The 18,765-nt window shown below is 43.2% G+C and overlaps 3 protein-coding genes across 11 annotated transcripts in view; all 3 read left to right on the top strand.

Moving 5' to 3' along the window:
• LOC118556132 (canalicular multispecific organic anion transporter 2-like) overlaps positions 1 to 5,576 on the top strand; it is a 41,246-nt gene extending 35,670 nt beyond the window's left edge. For both annotated transcript variants that reach the window (XM_036142534.1, XM_036142535.1), the window contains exons 23-28: positions 1,034 to 1,135; positions 1,536 to 1,682; positions 1,777 to 1,935; positions 2,491 to 2,657; positions 2,740 to 2,934; positions 4,821 to 5,576. In XM_036142534.1, the coding sequence (XP_035998427.1) occupies positions 1,034 to 1,135; positions 1,536 to 1,682; positions 1,777 to 1,935; positions 2,491 to 2,657; positions 2,740 to 2,934; positions 4,821 to 4,932 (882 nt within the window). In that variant the 3' untranslated portion in view covers positions 4,933 to 5,576. The remainder of the gene's footprint in view (positions 1 to 1,033; positions 1,136 to 1,535; positions 1,683 to 1,776; positions 1,936 to 2,490; positions 2,658 to 2,739; positions 2,935 to 4,820) is intronic.
• A 5,327-nt stretch (positions 5,577 to 10,903) lies between these two features.
• Positions 10,904 to 13,008, top strand: LOC118564430. Its single transcript, XM_036142600.1, has 5 exons — positions 10,904 to 11,031; positions 12,117 to 12,182; positions 12,260 to 12,343; positions 12,510 to 12,922; positions 12,979 to 13,008. Exons 1-5 carry the CDS (start codon positions 10,977 to 10,979, stop codon positions 13,006 to 13,008), a joined length of 648 nt encoding a protein of 215 aa, XP_035998493.1. The 5' UTR covers positions 10,904 to 10,976.
• Positions 12,797 to 16,914, top strand: LOC118564409 (putative GPI-anchored protein pfl2). 8 transcript variants are annotated; one of them, XM_036142538.1, is made up of 5 exons: positions 12,797 to 13,792; positions 13,859 to 14,494; positions 14,711 to 15,025; positions 15,071 to 15,115; positions 15,398 to 16,914. In XM_036142538.1, exons 1-5 carry the CDS (start codon positions 13,046 to 13,048, stop codon positions 16,358 to 16,360), a joined length of 2,706 nt encoding a protein of 901 aa, XP_035998431.1. In that variant the 5' UTR covers positions 12,797 to 13,045; the 3' UTR covers positions 16,361 to 16,914. The 8 variants fall into 8 exon arrangements, with proteins under 8 accessions (XP_035998431.1, XP_035998433.1, XP_035998432.1 ...); XM_036142540.1 differs by having other exon boundaries at positions 12,797 to 14,470; positions 14,777 to 15,025; XM_036142539.1 differs by having other exon boundaries at positions 12,797 to 14,494; positions 14,711 to 14,935.
• Positions 16,915 to 18,765: the final 1,851 nt, after the last annotated feature.

Genomic DNA, 18,765 nt, shown 5'->3' with positions numbered 1-18,765 from the left:
TACAAAGTGTAAAACACAGAAATAAAAAAATAAGGCGACAGTGCGCTATAATTTAATCAGAAAACCTTTGTAAGCAACCAGACAGAGCTACCGACATAGAAATTTGTAAAGTAATTGAAAGTGACTAGTAGCCTAACCAGGTCTGGACAGGTCCAGACTCTCCGGTCCAAAACGTACTGGATCAATCACCGTGCCGGAGGCTGGAATTGATCATGCGTCACTCTACCCGTAACGCAGCAGCACTTTCCTGTAACCATAGGAAAGTGCTCTTATTATACCTGCCAGCCAGTCAAGATGGCGGCGGCAACGGAGCGATGGTTTACTGATGCCCTTTATCATGTCCTGAATGAGCTAGGTACATCTTTAAAAACTCAACAACTAGCTGCTCTAAGGGCTAAAACGGCACATGTTGCTTGGAGTTTGTGTCGCATCCACAGCTATCCGATTGGTTCTAACCTGTTTCCACTGACCCTGTTAGTCCCACCTTTGAAATCAGGCTCTACCAGCGCCTTTCCAGACTGATATATCGTGTTAATGGCGTAAGTCTGGATGGCTAGACTATATTACTAGGCTCCTTTTAATACCTCTAAATAAAATCCAGGGCAACCAAAGGCCTTCAGAAGTCACTTAATTAGTGTACAGAGTCCATTAGTGTGTAGTAAATCCAGTTGTTAGTTGTGTGCTCTAAATATCTGCCAGATTATGGCTGAGCGGCAAGAAAAAAAGTGATGATAAAAAAAAGAAGTTCAACAATACGGGTTTTTGGTCTACTATCAGAGCACAAAGTGTGGAGCAACAAAACAGCACCCAAAACACAGCGTCTCTATGGTGGTGGCAGTGTCAGGCTGTGGAGATGCTTTTCCTCAGGAGGGACAGATCAGCTGCCCAGAGTTGACTGGGAGACGGATGACACTAAGTTGGATATTTGGCAAAGGCCTGTGTAAAAGGCGCTGTACTGTTTGACATAACCTGGTCGGAGAATGTGACAATGTGGTGTTGACAGACTTTTTTAAAACAAGGATTATTTGAACAGGTGACCATGTCTCTGAACTGGATGGTCCGGATGACTTCAGACCTGGAGAACAACATAGTGGCCGTGGAGAGAGTGAAGGAATACTCAGAAACCAAGACTGAGGTATGTTGAGCGTCCTGCGTCTGCATGTGTGCAGGATGTTTCCACCGAGGCTGCTTTCTCGTGCTCCACAGAAGCTCACGCAGGGCTTCGCATGGGTTTGCTTCACATCCGTGCTGCCTCCCTTCTTCACCCCGCCCCGCCCTTCTCCTCCCCCACCCCCACTCCATGCTAGACTGAAAAACTCAGGAATTCAGCCACATTCATAAAGCTGCTCTGCCGGTCAGCTCAAAGAGCACAGGACCTATAAACTGTAACTAGATCCAGAAGTGTTTCATTACCTGCTTCCAACTAGCCCCCTGCCTGCTGTATAACACAAACAGGGCATCTTGTGCTTTTGTACACTATGTGCTTTTGCAGCATCAGCGTTTCCCTGTCAGAAAAGCTGTGTTCTTGCTCACAGGCCCCATGGGAGGTGGAGAACAAGAAGCCCCCCCCTGAATGGCCCATGGAGGGGAACGTGGAGTTCAGCAAATACAGCGTTCGGTACCGTGAGGGTCTGGACCTCGTCCTGAGGAACATCACGCTGAACGTCAAGGGAGGAGAGAAGGTGGTGACATATTTCCCTTCAGACATATTTTTATTTTGGCACCATTACTGGTCAGAAAAGGGTCTTTGTGACAGCCGGGATTGCTTTTGGGCAGATCGGCATCGTGGGGCGCACAGGAGCCGGGAAGTCTTCCATGACGCTATGCCTCTTCAGACTGCTGGAGGCTGCTGGAGGGGAAATCACCATTGACAACGTGAAGATATCAGAGATAGGTCTGCATGACCTGAGGTCCAAACTCACCATCATTCCACAGGTACAATCCCCCTCACAGACCTCACTCCATACAGGCAGACTGGGGTTAACACAGCGAGCCTTTGCCCACATAAGTACACTTTGAGCTGCTAGTGCAAGTCAGCACATGCATTAGGGGAAACTAGCCTGTGATGTTTTTGTGACTCACAGAATTATCTCGTCTCTATTCTGCTGGAATAGGAAGCACTTCAAGTCCAGATACTGAAAAAAATGTTGGTACCCATTTTCAACCCTTCCCTGGTTGAAAATGCTACGAGGTGCTTCACAGTAAAATCTAATCTGAATGAATATAGATGCTCTCCCCAATGCAAACTGCAAGCTATGACAGAGGAAGGTATTAAGGGGAAAAAAGGGGCAGTTTGTACAGGAGAATTTGTTTTTTTTTCACAGCAGAATAGCTGGCTACCCTGACCATAAAGTCAGGTTAACCTGGTGTGAGATTCTGCTGGTTTAATAAAATATTCATTTATTTTAAGACTTTTTTTTCTTTTTGATGTCTACAACAAGCCACTACTGTGTTTCTGCCAGCTCCCTCAAAGGTCTGTCTCCTCCTCAGGAGCCCGTGCTGTTCTCTGGGACGTTGCGGATGAACCTGGACCCCTTTGATAAGTACAGTGACGAAGAGGTGTGGAAGGCCCTGGAACACTCTCACCTCAACCGGTTTGTCAGCAACCAGCCGGCAAAACTGGACATGGAGTGTTCGGAGGGAGGAGAGAACCTCAGGTGTGTTTTAGCGCAGAAAGGAGCCATCGAACAGTTGCTCTCACTGCAGATTGCTTTTCCTGATCGGCTGTTTTATCCACAGTGTGGGTCAGCGGCAGCTGGTGTGTTTGGCTCGCGCTCTTCTGAGGAAGACCAGAATCCTCATCCTGGATGAAGCTACAGCTGCTATCGACTTGGAGACAGACGATCTCATCCAGTCCACCATCAGGACTCAATTTCAAGACTGCACCGTCTTCACCATCGCACACAGACTTAACACTATCATGGACTACACAAGGTTAGACACTCGCTCAGTATTCACTTCATTGAGGTTTGTTTGGACAGACTTGTATACAGCAAGTTTTTCTTCAGTCTTGAATGTATTTCATTGGAATTTAAAATAAAACAAAGTAGTACAAAGGTTGAAGTGTAAGGACTAGAATACATAGGTGTCCGTTTGCGCCCCGCCCCTTTTTGCTCTGATAGCCCTGAATAAGAAAAATCCAGATAAACGTCGACTACCTGCTCAGAAGCTGCAGCTGCTGGTATTGGGTCTGGACCTTCAAGTGTTGGCTCCTTACCACCGAAGAAAAGTACCAATGCAGCAGCGGTGTTTTGCTGTTGCCATATTATTGTCTGTTGAAGTGATGTTCAGGACAGATCTGTTCACTATTTGAATCAAACAAGTAAACTATTCAAACATTACCGCTCTGCTTGTACAACCACCAGTTGGCTGCGACGCATTCATCTAAATGTAGTAATCTGACGTCATTTGAGGAATACCCTGTTGAATGGCTTAATAGTGATTCATGTGTGGGAATGGTCTATTCACCAGACCCAAAGCTGGCAAAGGCTCTCCATTCAGTCTAACTAAAGTTGAGCTATTTTGCAAAGAGTGGGCAAAACATGTAGTCACTAGAAGTGTGAAATTGTAGAGAAATAAAGACTGGCAGCTGTAAGTGCAGTGAAAGGTTGTTTTATAGGGTATTGACTGAGAGGGGCTGAATACAAATGGTTGTCCCACTATTTTATTTTTAGGATAAAATGTGAAAAGGATTAGTGGGCATGAATACTTTAGCAAGGCCCTGGAACAGTAAACGGTCAAAATGATTTAATGAGCGACTGATTATGAGAATGAGAGGACTCAACCCCTTTTTCAAGAGTAGCGAGTAAGACCAGTGAATCAGCAGTTTTGGGAAACGGATGCACAGATCACAATCACCATTTGTTCCTGAGTTACAGCCTCCTGACGTCACGGTAAAGTGAACGCTCAGATAGGCGATGTCAACACTCTGTCACACATTAATGCGAGTAATTGATCCCAGTCCCCTTTGTCCTCTGAATGATCCCTTAATGCCTCCAGTAACGGCTGTTGCCAACACAGGAGTGTAAAAAAAGACCGGCCTCCGAACACGATGGTCAGGTGTTCACACGCTGAACAAACCTGCTCTTATTATACCTGCCAGCGTTTATTGTCGACGTCCATCTTGATGAATTGAGCTGAGATCTGATGGTTGGGAACGGAGCCGGTTGTAGCTGTGCTCTCACTGGGGACCAGGCTGCAGGATTCACCATCTGGTAGACGATAAAGACTTAGACAACTTTATAATGACAAATAAAGTTGTCTAAGTCTATAAGTCTAAGAAAGCAGGGGTGGTTATGGTTGAGACCTGGCGGATAAAGGACACATCAGAGATCCTTGTCCCTTCCTGCTGCGGTTCTGATGTGACGGCTGCTCTGCAGGTGGTGCTGCTCCTCCACACACAGCCACACACAGGCTTGTTCTTGTGCTGTGACAGAACCCACTCTGTCACTGTGATTACACGTTCCCACTGTAACAGAACAGAGCAGCATCACATGTCCTCGCAAAAATTATTCATACTTCTATTTTTTTCAGTTTGCAAAGTTACATCCACCGACCTTAAAGCATTTCATTAGCATTTTATTAGCATTAGACCAACACAAAGTAGTTGATATATTTCTGAAGCAAAAGCCCGACTACGCGTCGGTTCCCAGATTCTTACCTATAAAAATCTGAGTGCCTGGCATGCCGTTTAAAATTATAATTTCACAACAAAACCCAGAAAGTCAGTTTCTTTACGGTGCGTCAGTAAAGTTTGCAGCATCTGCTGATTTGAAAGCTGCAGATTGTCAGTAACCCTTCTGTTATCTCTCCTCTTCCAGAGTGCTGGTGTTGGACAAGGGACAGATAGCAGAGTTTGACACCCCCACAAACCTCTTATCACAAAGAGGAATCTTCTACGGCATGGCAAAAGATGCAGGACTGGTGCAGTAGAGGATCGGTTTTAAACCTGGCAGCCGAGCTGTGCATCACTCCTTATGTGGACTTACTAAACGCTATGATTGTTTTTGTTTATTTAGGGGCACTTCCTGCTCACTTTGAATGAAGCCTGAACTCTTTTGCAGGCTTGGGTCAAGCAGCACTTGGAAAAAGTTCTAGTTCCCGTCAGAAACCACGTCAGGTCTTTTTTATTCTGGACTTGCAGTCCACCCAACGATCCTTCTGTGACATAGATAGGAAAAACAAGCCATACATGCAGATGCTACTTGATCCAAGCCTGCGCCGTTGTGCCTTCTGCCAGTGGGATCAGAAAGCCAGTGAATGTATCATATTTTAACTCGGCTAACTGCTGCAAAACAACTAAAAGGAGGAACTTTTTTTTTTGTTTACTATAAAAAGAAGACTGTGCCACTGTACCTTCCTCCAGAGAGACAAAAACATATACTTATGTGATAAAAAAAACCACGCTATTTTTGTACTGTACCTTTTATTTAAGTTACTTTTGAAAGATTTGTATTATCTAGGGATATTTGCTCAGTTAAACGTGTGATTCTTCTGTGAACCAAATCTATAAGAACTTGAATTCTGTACCACCAAAATATGGAAAAAAATAAATAAAATGCCTTTATTTAAAAAAATAAAAAAATGCTGGATCACTCTGTGTGCTTTGTTGCATTGATAGAGTTGACGTTAGCATGGATGTGCTTGGAGAAAGATCTTTCCACCGTATCTCTGCTCCAGTCTCAAGTTTTGTTTTACTTCCATCTGCATTCCCATCAACTCTGGGTTGGACCCTGGTAATAAAAAGCTTCATGTGCCGTTCCATGTCTGCATGAAACCTTTCTATGCTTTTGTTCAGTCATGCTGGAACAGGAAGGGCTGGGCACTGGGAGTATGAAACTGTCTAAAATGATGCTGGAGCATGCAGAGTTCCTTTCACAGCTTGGGGTGGAGCCCAACTCCTGAAGAACAGCCCTATGCAACAATCCCCTCTGCAGCAGACTTCACCGCTGACACCGTTGCTGTCAGGCAGGTGCCGTTCTCCTGCTGAACCCACACAAATCCATGTCTGGCAATTAGCAGACAGAGAGAGAAAGAGAGGGGTATGGAAAGCTGTTGTGGTCATTAATCACGCTTTCCAGCATCATCCTGCGTATAGCTCTTCGCTGCATAAGGCCAGCAAACATGTCTTGGCGCCACCTGGTGTTCAAAAACCACATGACCATCAGGGCTTAATCCAACATCTGATGACAATTAGTAGCTCCACCCTCTGCTTTTGCCAGATAGCAGTTTTAAAGATTATCCAGTAAGCTTAAAGCTAAGACCACATTTTGATTTTGAAAATAGAGGACATTCTAAAGGTCTCAAAGTAATCCAAATTTATGTTCAAAGTGAAGTAGCCTTAGACTTTGGAAAAAGCCTGTTGAGCAAAAGCATTTTGAAGTATCACAAATAGTCTGGCTCACTTCTAGGAAAGTTGAACAAATGAGGCAGGATATAAGACTTTTGTGTCAAGGACAAATGCAGAGAGAATACTTTCTCAAAGAAATACGTGATAGTTTTAATAAAGCTGATCAAATACAACTTAAATGTAATAACCATAATCTACCCATAGTCTTCTGCTTATCTAAGGTTGGTCCCTCCTGGTTTCTCTCCAGTTCCTTCGTCTCCAGCCAGAGTGGGTCCCCTCTCAGTGAGACCTGCTTGGAAAACCTGCAAAGGGAGGCGATCAGGAGGTATCCTGATTAGATGCCCTAACCACCTCAGCTGGGCTGAGAAGCAGTGGCTCTACTCAAAGGGCCCCTCGAATCACAAAGCTCATCCTCCATATCTAAGGAGAGTCTGGTCCATCCGACGCAAAAAAACTCATTTCAGCTGCTTGCATCCAGGATTAGCTATGAATGAATGCATTGATGGTTTATTAAATGCATAAATAATGACGTGCAATTTATTAAAACATGAATTTAATACAAGTTAAAATCATATATGATTATTTCTGTAATTGTGTAATCATTCGATAGAGAAAAGCAATCTGAGCTGCCACTATAGCTCATCACTGTGCCACAAAAGAAAAGTTATGTCTTTTGGTAGATTTTTTTTTTTTTTTGAATATGCTTTTATGAATAAAATATTTCAATGGATTTCCACCTCAGATAAATGAAAACATTTAATGTATATACTTGAGGTTATATTTGCATTATTTCATTTATAAATATTGATTCAGTTGTTTATGAATAGCAGTATTTTCTGACGTTCAGAACAGAAGTCTTGAGTTACGATCCACCTCGTTAACAGTCCTTCAGGCTGTCTAAGGGTTCCCAATGTCCTGGTGCATATGTACATATGAGGGCATTTATAAGAATGACCTCATGCAGTTTGGAAAGTGGGGACTAGTGTGCAATTCAGAAGTTCTGCCTCTGATTTCCACTTCTTGTATGGGAGCTGAACAGAACAATTAGCAGCAGGCACAGCTTCTAATAATTAGAAGCTGTAATAATAATTCAGCATTTAGTGGGAAGTTATTATTATTCCCCACTAAGTGTTTGAATTGTTGCCTGGTGGTGCTATACTTTTTTTCAATGGACTACGGGCATCCACTTAGCGTGCAGAGGCGCTTAATAAACACCAGGTGGCGCTTTTAGTCCAGGGGAGGCGTGCTTTAAACCAGAGCATCCAAAGGATTGAGCCACACAGGGTGATGCAAGGCTTTCATGCAGTTGCTCTGCCATGGAAACCCACTCCATGAAGATTTCTGTGCGATGTTCTGAGCCTTATCTGAAGGCCACATGAGGTTTGGAGGTCTGAAGCTGATGCCATATTTTAAATGGCCATAACACCACTAACATTTGACTATTTAGTCACAAGGATATGTTCTGACTGGGTTTGTTGCACAGTGGGCATCCTATGCTATCACCCTTTAACCATTGCCATCTCCCCCGTCTAGGTGCTTCATTTATTGCACAGAAGTGATTGGACTACCTGAATTTAATGAGTTGAATGGGTGAATGAATACATTTAACAGCATAGTGTAAGAATTTTTATATGGAACATGCTGGTCCATCTCCAAATATCCAGGTACAGCCCACTTTGGTAATCATCAACGTACCTCTTGCAGAGAGGATCCTGCTGTAACCCACAATCGTTGTTCTCGGTAAACCTCTTTCCTTTTTCTTTTTTTAAGCTCACCCTGTTTTTCTAAGAATTCCCCTTCTTATGTTCTCTCTAAACCCCCGAAGGGCTTGTTTTCCTACTGCAGTCTGATGGTGGCCAGTTTTGCTTCCCGTTTTAAGGCTCCTTGGACTGCATGCTCTGGTTTATCAGGAAAAAAAAAAAAGCTTCCAAATGCAAATCCCACACCTGAAATGACCTCCACAGCTTTTACCTGCTTTGCCACAACACAGCACTGGTGAAACAGATGGAAAATGGTAATCACTTTAAAACTGTAACCGGAGTTCAGTTTTGATAGAACAGCTGAAGTAATTAGTTTATCATTCTAATTTTTCCATAAGTCAGGTCCAACAAAAAACAAAGAGGCAACAACAGGTCTAAGAAGAAGTCATCTCAACAAGATAGCGCTTGTTCCACTGACAGAGAAACTGTGATTAGGATTTCTTAATGATTCCTCCGAACTGAAGATATTTTATAATGACTGATGATGTACTCACTCTGTTTTGTCTCTGACATGCCGAAACTGGGACGGGCCTCCTTTAAAACACTCAATTTTGAAATTGCCAGAATCTTTCTCAATAATATATCTGTGAATATGATTGGGATGTTCTTTTTCTCCCAGAGTTAAAAGTAACATAAGATCAACAATCTTTTGAATAAAACCTATCACTTGTATCAGTGACAGTTTCTTGGATTGTTGGGTATAAATAACCAGCAACTAAAAAATAAAGACCATCAAATCCTATAATAATTGAGCGTCAAGGGTTGAGCCCTGATATCCAAAATTACTTCTGTCTTTTCTGTATTGACATGGGGGAAATGCAGGGTTTTCCACTCACTGACACAAAAGTAAGGACACACTTACTTACTTTGTAAGAATTATGTGGTCATGTGGGAACATAAAAAGTTGTGTCAACGGCATGTGGTAAGATGTATGAAACTAATAATTCTGTAATTTGAACTAGTGGAAGGATGTGGATATTAAATGGTAAATGTCTTATACTTGTATAGCGCTTTAACTAGTCTTGACTAGTCTTGCAGTTCAGTCATTCACCCGTTCACACCCTGACGGTGGTGAGCTATGTTAGTAGCTACAGCTGCCCTGGGGCAGACTGACAGAGGCGAGGCTGCCATACATCGGCGCCACTGGGCCCTCTGACCACCATCAGCAGGCAATGCGGGTGAAGTGTCTTGCCCAAGGCCACAATGACAGAGACAGTCAGAGCAGGGGATCAAACCGGCAACCTGCCAATTGCAAGACAAACTTCCTAACCTCTGTGCCACGTCGCCCCAGCATTAAATGGAAATATGCATCCTTTCAAACAATTTAGGACTGGTGTATGGGCTATAACAAACATGTTCATTACATTTTTGCACACAAACATTCTCATATAATAAGATTTCACCGCCTTAGTTCCACCTATCTTAAACTTCTTTCAGAAAGAGCTATTTTTAAGGACTCTGGCACTTTTATGCAAATAAACTGGAGCTGGCCATTCGTACTTTATACATGCGAAAATGGCTGCAAACAGATGCACAATGGTACAATAGTACATCTTTGATCCTGAGTCAGACCCAAAGCCAGAAGCAGAAGAAGTGGACCCTCCTGCACGACCAACCAGAGTGCAGCAACAGGTTCCTGAATGGTAAGTTTCTAAATGGACGCAGGGCTATCAGTGGCCTATTGTTAGTGTTAGCTTGTGCTAAATGAGAAATCACGTTCATGCCGAACAGACATTGTACAGTGCATAGAGCGGTAAAACCAGCTGATGAAGTGGGTGGAGCTTCCCTTGGGTAGGAAGGTGAAGGGCTGGGCTCGGCTGGGGTTGCTAGGTGAGGGGCACAGCCCGCCGATTGTGACGTAATAATCGTGAGGTTTTCGAAACGGTGAATTTTCCAGACACCAACAAAACATTTACTTAAATGCTTACTTCTAATGCGTAAACATAACATTTGCGCATTGGAAATTGAGTCAAACATCTGACTCTGCCCTGAAATGCATACTGTGTATGTGTTCAGATCAACAATCGCTGCTTAAAAAACCCACAAATGGATCTTTTTTTCCCTTATAAAATTGTAAATAAATTCATGAAGTGAGAAGTTAGGAATTTATAGTTTAAAAGTTTAAAATTGACAATTTTAAACGTTTAAATTGTTTTGCGTCTGCACACCACTTTACATCCCTGGTTAACCATGCTTTTCAGATTTGAAGCCGCTTGTTGAAGATGATCTTTTCGTGTATGCTTAGATTGAACAATAATAAACATTTCTGGTGTTCTATATAGAGAAAGACCTTTTAAAATATGTACTATTTTATTTACTTGCATAGTTTATTTATTCTATTTTGTCATATGGATTAATTAAATTTCCATTTAACATATATATTATATTCCATTATCTTGTTTGTATTGACTGTAAAGCTCCTTGGTTAACCTGATTTTTTCAATCTGCTTCTATAAATACATGTGATATTGACTTCTGGCATTTTTAAAAGATTGATTATGGTTATATTAGAGATTATTATCAATATTAGGTTCAATTCACCATCTCATAGGTTAGTGGCTTCCTCGCTCCTAGTTTCAGCCCTGATTACCTCTACAGTTGCCTGAAATACTTTTAAATCTTTTGTTTTATTACCTATTCTCAAAAGACTTAATGTGTGCATATTTCACTGTTCATATTTGCGTTTTATAATAATCTAATTGGCTGCACCATTATCTTGCCACAGGAAGGACTGATTCATGTGCAGCTCTGACTTCTATGAAGACAGAGCCAATTAGCCCACTGATTATCAGCAGCTGAGCCACCACCACCAGAAGTTTATTTTCTCCCTCAGCTGAGGTCGGAGCTTTCAGTCGGTGACTGCCACAATGGGAACTGCTTGGCTTCTGCTGGTCTGGGTGCTGATGTGTTGCCCTACCAAAGGTTGGTATATAATGAGATGGTTTTTATAACACACCAGCAGGCTGAAAGTGTCAGAAAGAGCAATATTTTCAGTTTTGCTGGTTCTGGCATTGATAGATGGATACTTTCTTTGTCTCGGTAGGGGAAATCTGTCTTGTGCTGTGTTCTAAATAAAGCTGCTGCCATAAAATAGAATAAATACACATTAAATATACACGTTATGCAATTATACCAAAGTAAATGCATAAAATAAATGTACTCCTAAATGAAACATATTGCACTGGCAGCATATAACAACAAACAAATCAGACCGGAGCATTAACATTGCAGTAGAGCATCCTTCTACTATATGCCTATCTTATTTATTAATTGGATAGAGGTGGGTACACGTCGATATTTAAATTGATTAGGTTTGCTAATGGGGACTCTATACCATTTGCCAGATGGTAGCAATTTTAATTGTGATTGAGGAAATTGGCGTGATCAGATCGTACTTTCTTTGCAATTCTGAGGACAGATTCCTCATAAATGGACTGCATGGAGGAGATATAAGTCCTCCCTATAGCCCTCATTGCAGTCTGGTCCAGATTAAGTTCACATTTTAGTTGCACTGAGAGGTTACCATACCAGATTGACATGCCATATTTTATGATGCTTCCAGGATAGCCTGATAAAATGTAAACACAAGCTTCTGGTCAATCCCAAAGACCCTGAGTTTGTCTCTGCTGTAGGTGGCAGCACAACATATTAGCATACATTTCCCAGCTGAACAGGTGGACAGATATCTGTAAAAACTGACCTTTTTTTCTTGATTTATTTCTTTTCTTTTTTATCATGAATGGAGTTGCCACTAACTAACTCGTGGTCAAAGATCTCTTCAGTTTTCGCAACAATGAGATGGTGGTCAACACATCACTTTAGCCATAGAAGTGATGTGTTGGCCGCCGGCGACATTCATTAAACGCTGTGCCAACACACATGCCTGCTGAGGGGAGCGTCTTCTGCTCTTTAAAGTATTGACCTTTAGCCATAGAAAACTATTCTAAATGCAATAGTTGGTGCAACTGAACATACACTTCATTGCGCTTAATGCATTTTGTTTTCAGGCTTGTTCATGTCAGTTTTTGGAGGAACAAAAAGTGATAATGAGGAACTCCAGCAAAGAAGTACAGGTAGGAGGGATCACTAGTTTGGAGCATTCATTTAAAGGCTACTTTTGCGTTGCAAATTTATATCTCTCCTTTTACAGTACTTCATCCAAATCACAATTCCATGAAGACCCTTGGGCTGTTCAAGTCGATGGATTCTATGTCAGAGAACCAAGTTAAAGTGGGTAAGTTTTATTATGCTTGGAAGTTGACAACTGAAAAATGTTTTTTTTAAGCACACTGCTAGTTTTATCTTGCTATTGGGTAAGAGAGAAGACTAGTCCAAGCAGACTGTTCCAGGTGCTAGATTCTAATTGTAATTGTAATTGTTTTCATGAAACTTTTTTACAGTACTACTGGAAACTAATGCAGTTGAAACTCATACCTCACTTGGACATGTGAGACTTCAGGAGCTGGATAGCACAAGAAAGCTGAAAGCTGAAGAGGGAGCTAATGAAATAACTGCAACCTCCATCAATGCGACTGTGGCCACCATTACTAATGGTACCACAGTTGGAGGGAACAACTTTGTGACTGGTGCCATCAAGACTGTGGTTGAAGTCAACCGGACAGTGACCATTTCCAACAGGACTGAGGTTGCTGACAATGAAACTGAGGCTAGAATCAATGTTACTGTATTTGTGGGCAACCAGACAGTGGCCAGCTCCTATGGCACTGTGGTCAGAGGCAATGCTGCCAACAGTCTTGAAAACAAGGCTGTTGCCACCACCAATGGGACTGTAGTAGCTGGAAATGTGAAAGTGGTAAGTGGCAAAAACACTGGCAGCCCTGCCAACAAAACTTTGGTTGCCACCAATAGGACGGTGTTGTCTGCAAACAATGCTGTTGAAGTTGCCAATAAAACTGTGGTTGGCAGCAACAAGACTATGGCCAGTACTGATAGGATTGTGGTTGTAGGTAACAAGACAGTGGTCACCACCACCAATAAAAATATAGTTTCTGGCAACAAGATTGTGACCGCGGCCAAAGAAACAATAGTTGTTGGAAATGTAACTGCAGCCGCCGTGAACAAAACTAGCAACGTTACTGTGTCCACCACCACTGAAACTATGGTTTTTGGCAACGTCACTGTGGTCGCCACCAACAAATCTATGGTTTCTGACAACGTGCTTGTGGCTGCCAGTACTAATGAAATTGTGGTTGCTGGCAATGTGACTGTGGTTGCCAACAAGACTGAGGCTGCCAATGGTCCCAACAAAACTGTGGTTTCTGGTGCTGTGGCTGCTGAGGCCATTGAAACTGTAGTTTCTGGCAACATGACGGCAGTTGCCATGAAAGAAACAATGGTCTCTGGCAATGTGACTGTGCCTGTCATCAACAAAACTGTGGTGTCCGGCAACATGACTGCAGCTGCCACGAACGAAACTATGGTTTCTGGCAACGTGACTGTTGCCGCCGCCAACAAAACTATAGTTTTTGGTAACATGACTGGTGCTACCTGCACCATGGAGACTGTGGCTCCTGGCAACATGACTGTGGCTCCTGGCAAGGCGACTGTGGCCACCGGCGACAACAAAACTATGGTCTCTGGTAACGCAACAGTGGCTGCGGGTGACAACAAAACTATGGTCTCTGGCAACGTGACAGAGGTCGCCAGCGACAACAAAACGATGGTTTCTGGCAACACAACTATGGTTGCTAACGAGCCTGTGGCTGCCAATGGTCCCAAGAAAACACTGGTTTCTGCCGCTATGTCTGCTGGTGCCTTGGAAACTGTAGTTTCTGGAAATGTGACTGAGGCAGTCGTCATCAACAATACTTTGGTTTCGGGCAACATGACTATGGCTCCTGGCAACGCGACAGTGGCCGTCGGCAACAAAACTATGGTCTCTGGCAACGCAACAGTGGCCGTCGGCGACAACAAAACTATGGTCTCTGGCAATGTGACAGAGGCCGCCGGCGACAACAAAACTATGGTTTCTGGCAACACAGCTATTGTTGCTAACGAGCCTGTGGCTGCCAATGGTCCCAACAAAACTCTGGTTTCTGCCGCTATGTCTGCTGGTGCCTTGGAAACTGTAGTTTCTGGAAATGTGAAGGAGGCAGTCGTCATCATCAACAATACTTTGGTTTCTGGCAACATGACTATGGCTCCTGGCAACACGACAGTGGCCGCCGGCGACAACAAAACTATGGTCTCTGGCAATGCGACAGAGGCCGCTGGCGACAACAAAACTATGGTTTCTGGCAACGTGACTGTGGACACCGGCGACAACAAAACTATGGTCTCTGGCAACGCTACAGTGTCCGCTGGCGACAACAAAACTATGGTCTCTGGCAATGTGACAGAGGCCGCCGGCGACAACAAAACTATGGTTTCTGGCAACACAGCTATTGTTGCTAACGAGCCTGTGGCTGCCAATGGTCCCAACAAAACTATGGTTTCTGCCGCTATGTCTGCTGGTGCCTTGGAAACTGTAGTTTCTGGAAATGTGACTGAGGCAGTCATCATCAACAATACTTTGGTTTCGGGCAACATGACTATGGCTCCTGGCAACGCGACAGTGGCCATCGGCAACAACAAAACTATGGTCTCTGGCAACGCGACAGTGGCCGTTGGCGACAACAAAACTATGGTCTCTGGCAATGCGACAGAGGCCGCTGGCGACAACAAAACTATGGTTTCTGGCAACGTGACTGTGGACACCGGCGACAACAAAACTATGGTCTCTGGCAACGCAACAGTGTCCGCAGGCGACAACAAAACTATGGTCTCTGGCAACGCAACAGTGTCCGCTGGCGACAACAAAACTATGGTCTCTGGCAACGCGACAGTGGCCGTCGGCGACAACAAAACTATGGTCTCTGGCAATGCGACAGAGGCCGCTGGCGACAACAAAACTATGGTTTCTGGCAACGTGACTGTGGACACCGGCGATAACAAAACTATGGTCTCTGGCAACGCAACAGTGTCCGCTGGCGACAACAAAACTATGGTCTCTGGCAACGCAACAGTGTCCACTGGCGACAACAATACTATGGTCTCTGGCAACGTGACAGAGGGCGCCAGCGACAACAAAACGATGGTTTCTGACAACACGGCTATGGTTGTTAACGAGCCTGTGGCTGCCAATGGTCCCAACAAAACTCTGGTTTCTGCCGCTATGTCTGCTGGTGCCTTGGAAACTGTAGTTTCTGGAAATGTGACTGAGGCAGTCGTCATCAACAATACTTTGGTTTCTGACATGACTGTGGCTCCTGGCAACAACAAAACTATGGTTTCTGGCAACGTGACTGTGGACACCGGCGACAACAAAACTATGGTCTCTGGCAATGCGACAGAGGCCGCCAGCGACAACAAAACGATGGTTTCTGGCAACACAGCTATGGTTGCTAACGAGCCTGTGGCTGCCAATGGTCCCAACAAAACTATGGTTTCTGGGAACGAGACTGCTGGTGCAATGGAAACTGTAGTTTCTGGAAATGTGACTGAGGCAGTCGTCATCAACAATACTTTGGTTTCTGGAAACATGACTATGGCTCCTGGCAACACGACAGTGGCCGTCGGCAACAACAAAACTATGGTCTCTGACAATGCGACAGAGGGCGACGGCGACAACAAAACTATGGTTTCTGGCAACACAGCTATGGTTGCTAACGAGCCTGTGGCTGCCAATGGTCCCAACAAAACTATGGTTTTTGGGAACGAGACTGCTGGTGCAATGGAAACTGTTGTTTCTGGAAATGTGACTGCGCCCATCAACAATACTATGGTTTCTGGCAACATGACTGTGGCCACTGCCACCAATGACATCATGGTTGCTTGCAATGTGGCTGTGAACAAGACTGTAGTGAACAGCAATGTGACTGTGGCAAGCTCCAACACAGTCACTTTACAATTGTTTGATTGCAACAAGACTGTTCATAGCACAAACAGGCCTGTGTTTGAGAGCAATGACACACTGTTGCCCACAAACAGCACTGTGAACATTGTTGCCAGTGGGACTTTGGATCCAGGCAACAAGACTGTGACTGGTGCCAATGGGACTGTACTTGTTGGCAACATAACTTTGACTGCTGTCAGTGGGGCTATGCCTGCCAACAACCCCACAGAGCTGACCGCCAGCAGCAATGTGGCAAACGGGGCTGCTAAGAGGACTGTGGCCACCTCAAAGGAGACTGGAGCTACTGCCACTTATGCAGCAAATTTATCAAGATTTAGATTGAGCATATTTTTATGATAAAGCTAATCCTATTTGACAGTAATAAAATGAATGTTATGTGAATACGTCTTTTTATCAATAGTGTTATAAAAAAAGAGAAATGTATTATGTTTAAACAAAAACAACGGGCTAAAGCAATGAAACATCAACCATGGAAAAGTTGCTGCAAGTACTAAACTAAGCTGGACCATAACTTTGAGTAGCCTTTGAGCATACTAGCTCTTCCACTTTGTAGTAGGTGTCCTAACCTTTTGTATGTCACTAATGTTGACATTTATTCTGTGGTTTTAAGGAACTAGGGACAAAGCTTGAATCCTGGTCTGAATGAATGCCTTCATTATTTTGTGCTCATGCCCATTTGATTCCACAGCCTAAGATGGTAATTTTCTGTATAATCCACCAGTAGCTATGAGATTTCTGTTTAGGGTTTTCAAGGAGTTTACCCAAATTTCTATACAAGGTATTCAACTGTTAAATAAGTGTTGGAAAATCAATTCTATTGAAAAGGTGACTTATGTTTATGTATTAAAATAATTATCAATAAAGATTTTTTATGGAATTCAAATGTACCTGTCTAAAGTAAATTCTTTGTCAGTAAGCTTTTCTTGCATACTTCATATAAATTAGAGGATTAATATCTATCACAAGTGTTAACTTGTTGAATTGATTAACCTATCAGTAATCACCATGTTTTGATAATGACTGATAAGCATGAAGAATAGGGCCAGTATTTTTCATGGAGGCACAGAAGCAAAGTATTAAACAAAACAAACCGGGCAATATTTCCTACTTTTATATATTAAGTGAGCCAAAGAGCAATTTGCAGCTCTGGAACTGCAGGTTGCAGAGCTGTGATCTAGTAGATGAAAACTGTAATTCTATGTTAATATAGCTGAAGCTAAGAGTGCAACCCCTTAATTTTTAAATTGGTAAAATATAACAGTGAGATTAGTCCAAGGGACCAATCAGTTGCAATTTCTGTGATGGTAAATATAATAAATTGATTTAGAATTATGTCTTCAGTAGCGGGCCCAATACAGGGGAAAGGACCAGTTCTACTCTGGCACTGGCCCCTGTCTAGAACCGCCAATGATTGCAAGGCTTCCTCCTTCAAAGCTTATCTATCAGCTGCCAACTTGAAACTTGGGCAATATTTATCAATGTGATTTTTATTTTATTTTTATTTTGTGTGAGTAAAGATGTTTACAACAATGTGAAAATGGCCAGATTTTAAGTCAATAAAAAATTTTTGTCTGATCCATGATCAGTCCTTTTTAATTTTTGCTAACTAAAACTGAAGATTATTCTTAGTGATTCCATCTTTTTCGCCAAGGGTTGTAAAAGCTGTTTAGGCCTGCTGTTGGTGACCACACTTGATGGATCACACACAGTAACCAGCAGTGTACATAAGCTGACACAGGTAATCATACATGCATAATATGAGCAGTTGTTTGTGATTAGTGGAGAGAGCGCAACAATTATAATCCTTCTCACAGCTTTGAGAACCGCAGCTCTGCCAGCTCGTCAAGTCCCAGGTAAACAAGGCTTTTTTACGGACACACACATACACACACACACAGAAGTCTGCAACATAAACATGCACATATTCAGAAAAATCAGTGTGTGCATCAACAACAAACATCCCCACCACATACACTCTGACACAGCGTGAGTCCACAGTTATTGCACTGAAAGGCAGACTAATAGCTCCCCTGTCCTCAGCTGAACTGTGGGGGAAACCATTGAAAGCCGTTTACGCAGGAAAGGAATGAGCAGCCCAAATTATAATAACAGCTTCATTCATTAAACGCTGTGCCAACACACACGCCTGCTGAGGGGAACGTCTCCTGCTCTTTAAAGTATTTTTTTTCTTTCTTAAGTTGCACTGTCCTCACCTCACCTCTGCCGGCTCCAAAACTCAGATTTGTAAAGAAACTCATTCATGTTTGTTGTTTTGAGTCTTGATAACTTGACGCAAAGCTAATATCACAAACTAATCACTGATTGTCAGATACTAGATTGAGATAGTGCTACAATAAAATGATTTTCTTGTATAATGGTTGCTGTCCTGGGGTCTTTCTGCATGTAGCTTGCATATTCTCTCTATGCATGCATGGGTTTACTCCAGGAACTCCCGCTTCCTCCCACAGTTGAAAAATCTGTTGGATTAATTGATCTCTCCAAATTGTGCTTAAGTGAAAATGTATGCATGGTTGTGTCTCTGTGTTCCTCTGTGATGGACTGGCGACCTGTCGAGCGTATATCCCGCCTCTCGCCCAATGACCACTGGAGATACGCACCAGCCCCCCCAAGACCCTGCACGGATAAGTAGATATAGATGTTGGATGGACCAGGTTTGGTGGTCCCGGTCTAGTACGATAATTGAGGGATCACACTTTCCAGCTTTCCTGGGAAGGTGTACT

Source organism: Fundulus heteroclitus, chromosome 10 (genome assembly GCF_011125445.2).
Source record: "Fundulus heteroclitus isolate FHET01 chromosome 10, MU-UCD_Fhet_4.1, whole genome shotgun sequence".
Lineage (NCBI taxonomy): Eukaryota > Metazoa > Chordata > Actinopteri > Cyprinodontiformes > Fundulidae > Fundulus > Fundulus heteroclitus.
Note: the sequence above shows the minus strand (reverse complement) of the source record. Positions and strands in the feature narration are given on the sequence as shown.

Bases quoted from the DNA above. Each gene is read 5' to 3' on its own strand.
- LOC118564409 (XM_036142536.1), top strand. From the start codon at position 13,046: ATGGCCAGTACTGATAGGATTGTGGTTGTAGGTAACAAGACAGTGGTC. The intron at 15,026-15,070 runs GTTTCTGGCAAC...AACAAAACTATG, and splicing joins CTGGCGACAACAAAACTATG to GTCTCTGGCAACGCAACAGT. The intron at 15,116-15,397 runs GTCTCTGGCAAC...AACAAAACTATG, and splicing joins CTGGCGACAACAAAACTATG to GTTTCTGGCAACGTGACTGT.
- LOC118564430 (XM_036142600.1), top strand. From the start codon at position 10,977: ATGGGAACTGCTTGGCTTCTGCTGGTCTGGGTGCTGATGTGTTGCCCT. The intron at 11,032-12,116 runs GTTGGTATATAA...TTTTGTTTTCAG, and splicing joins GATGTGTTGCCCTACCAAAG to GCTTGTTCATGTCAGTTTTT. The intron at 12,183-12,259 runs GTAGGAGGGATC...CTCCTTTTACAG, and splicing joins ACTCCAGCAAAGAAGTACAG to TACTTCATCCAAATCACAAT.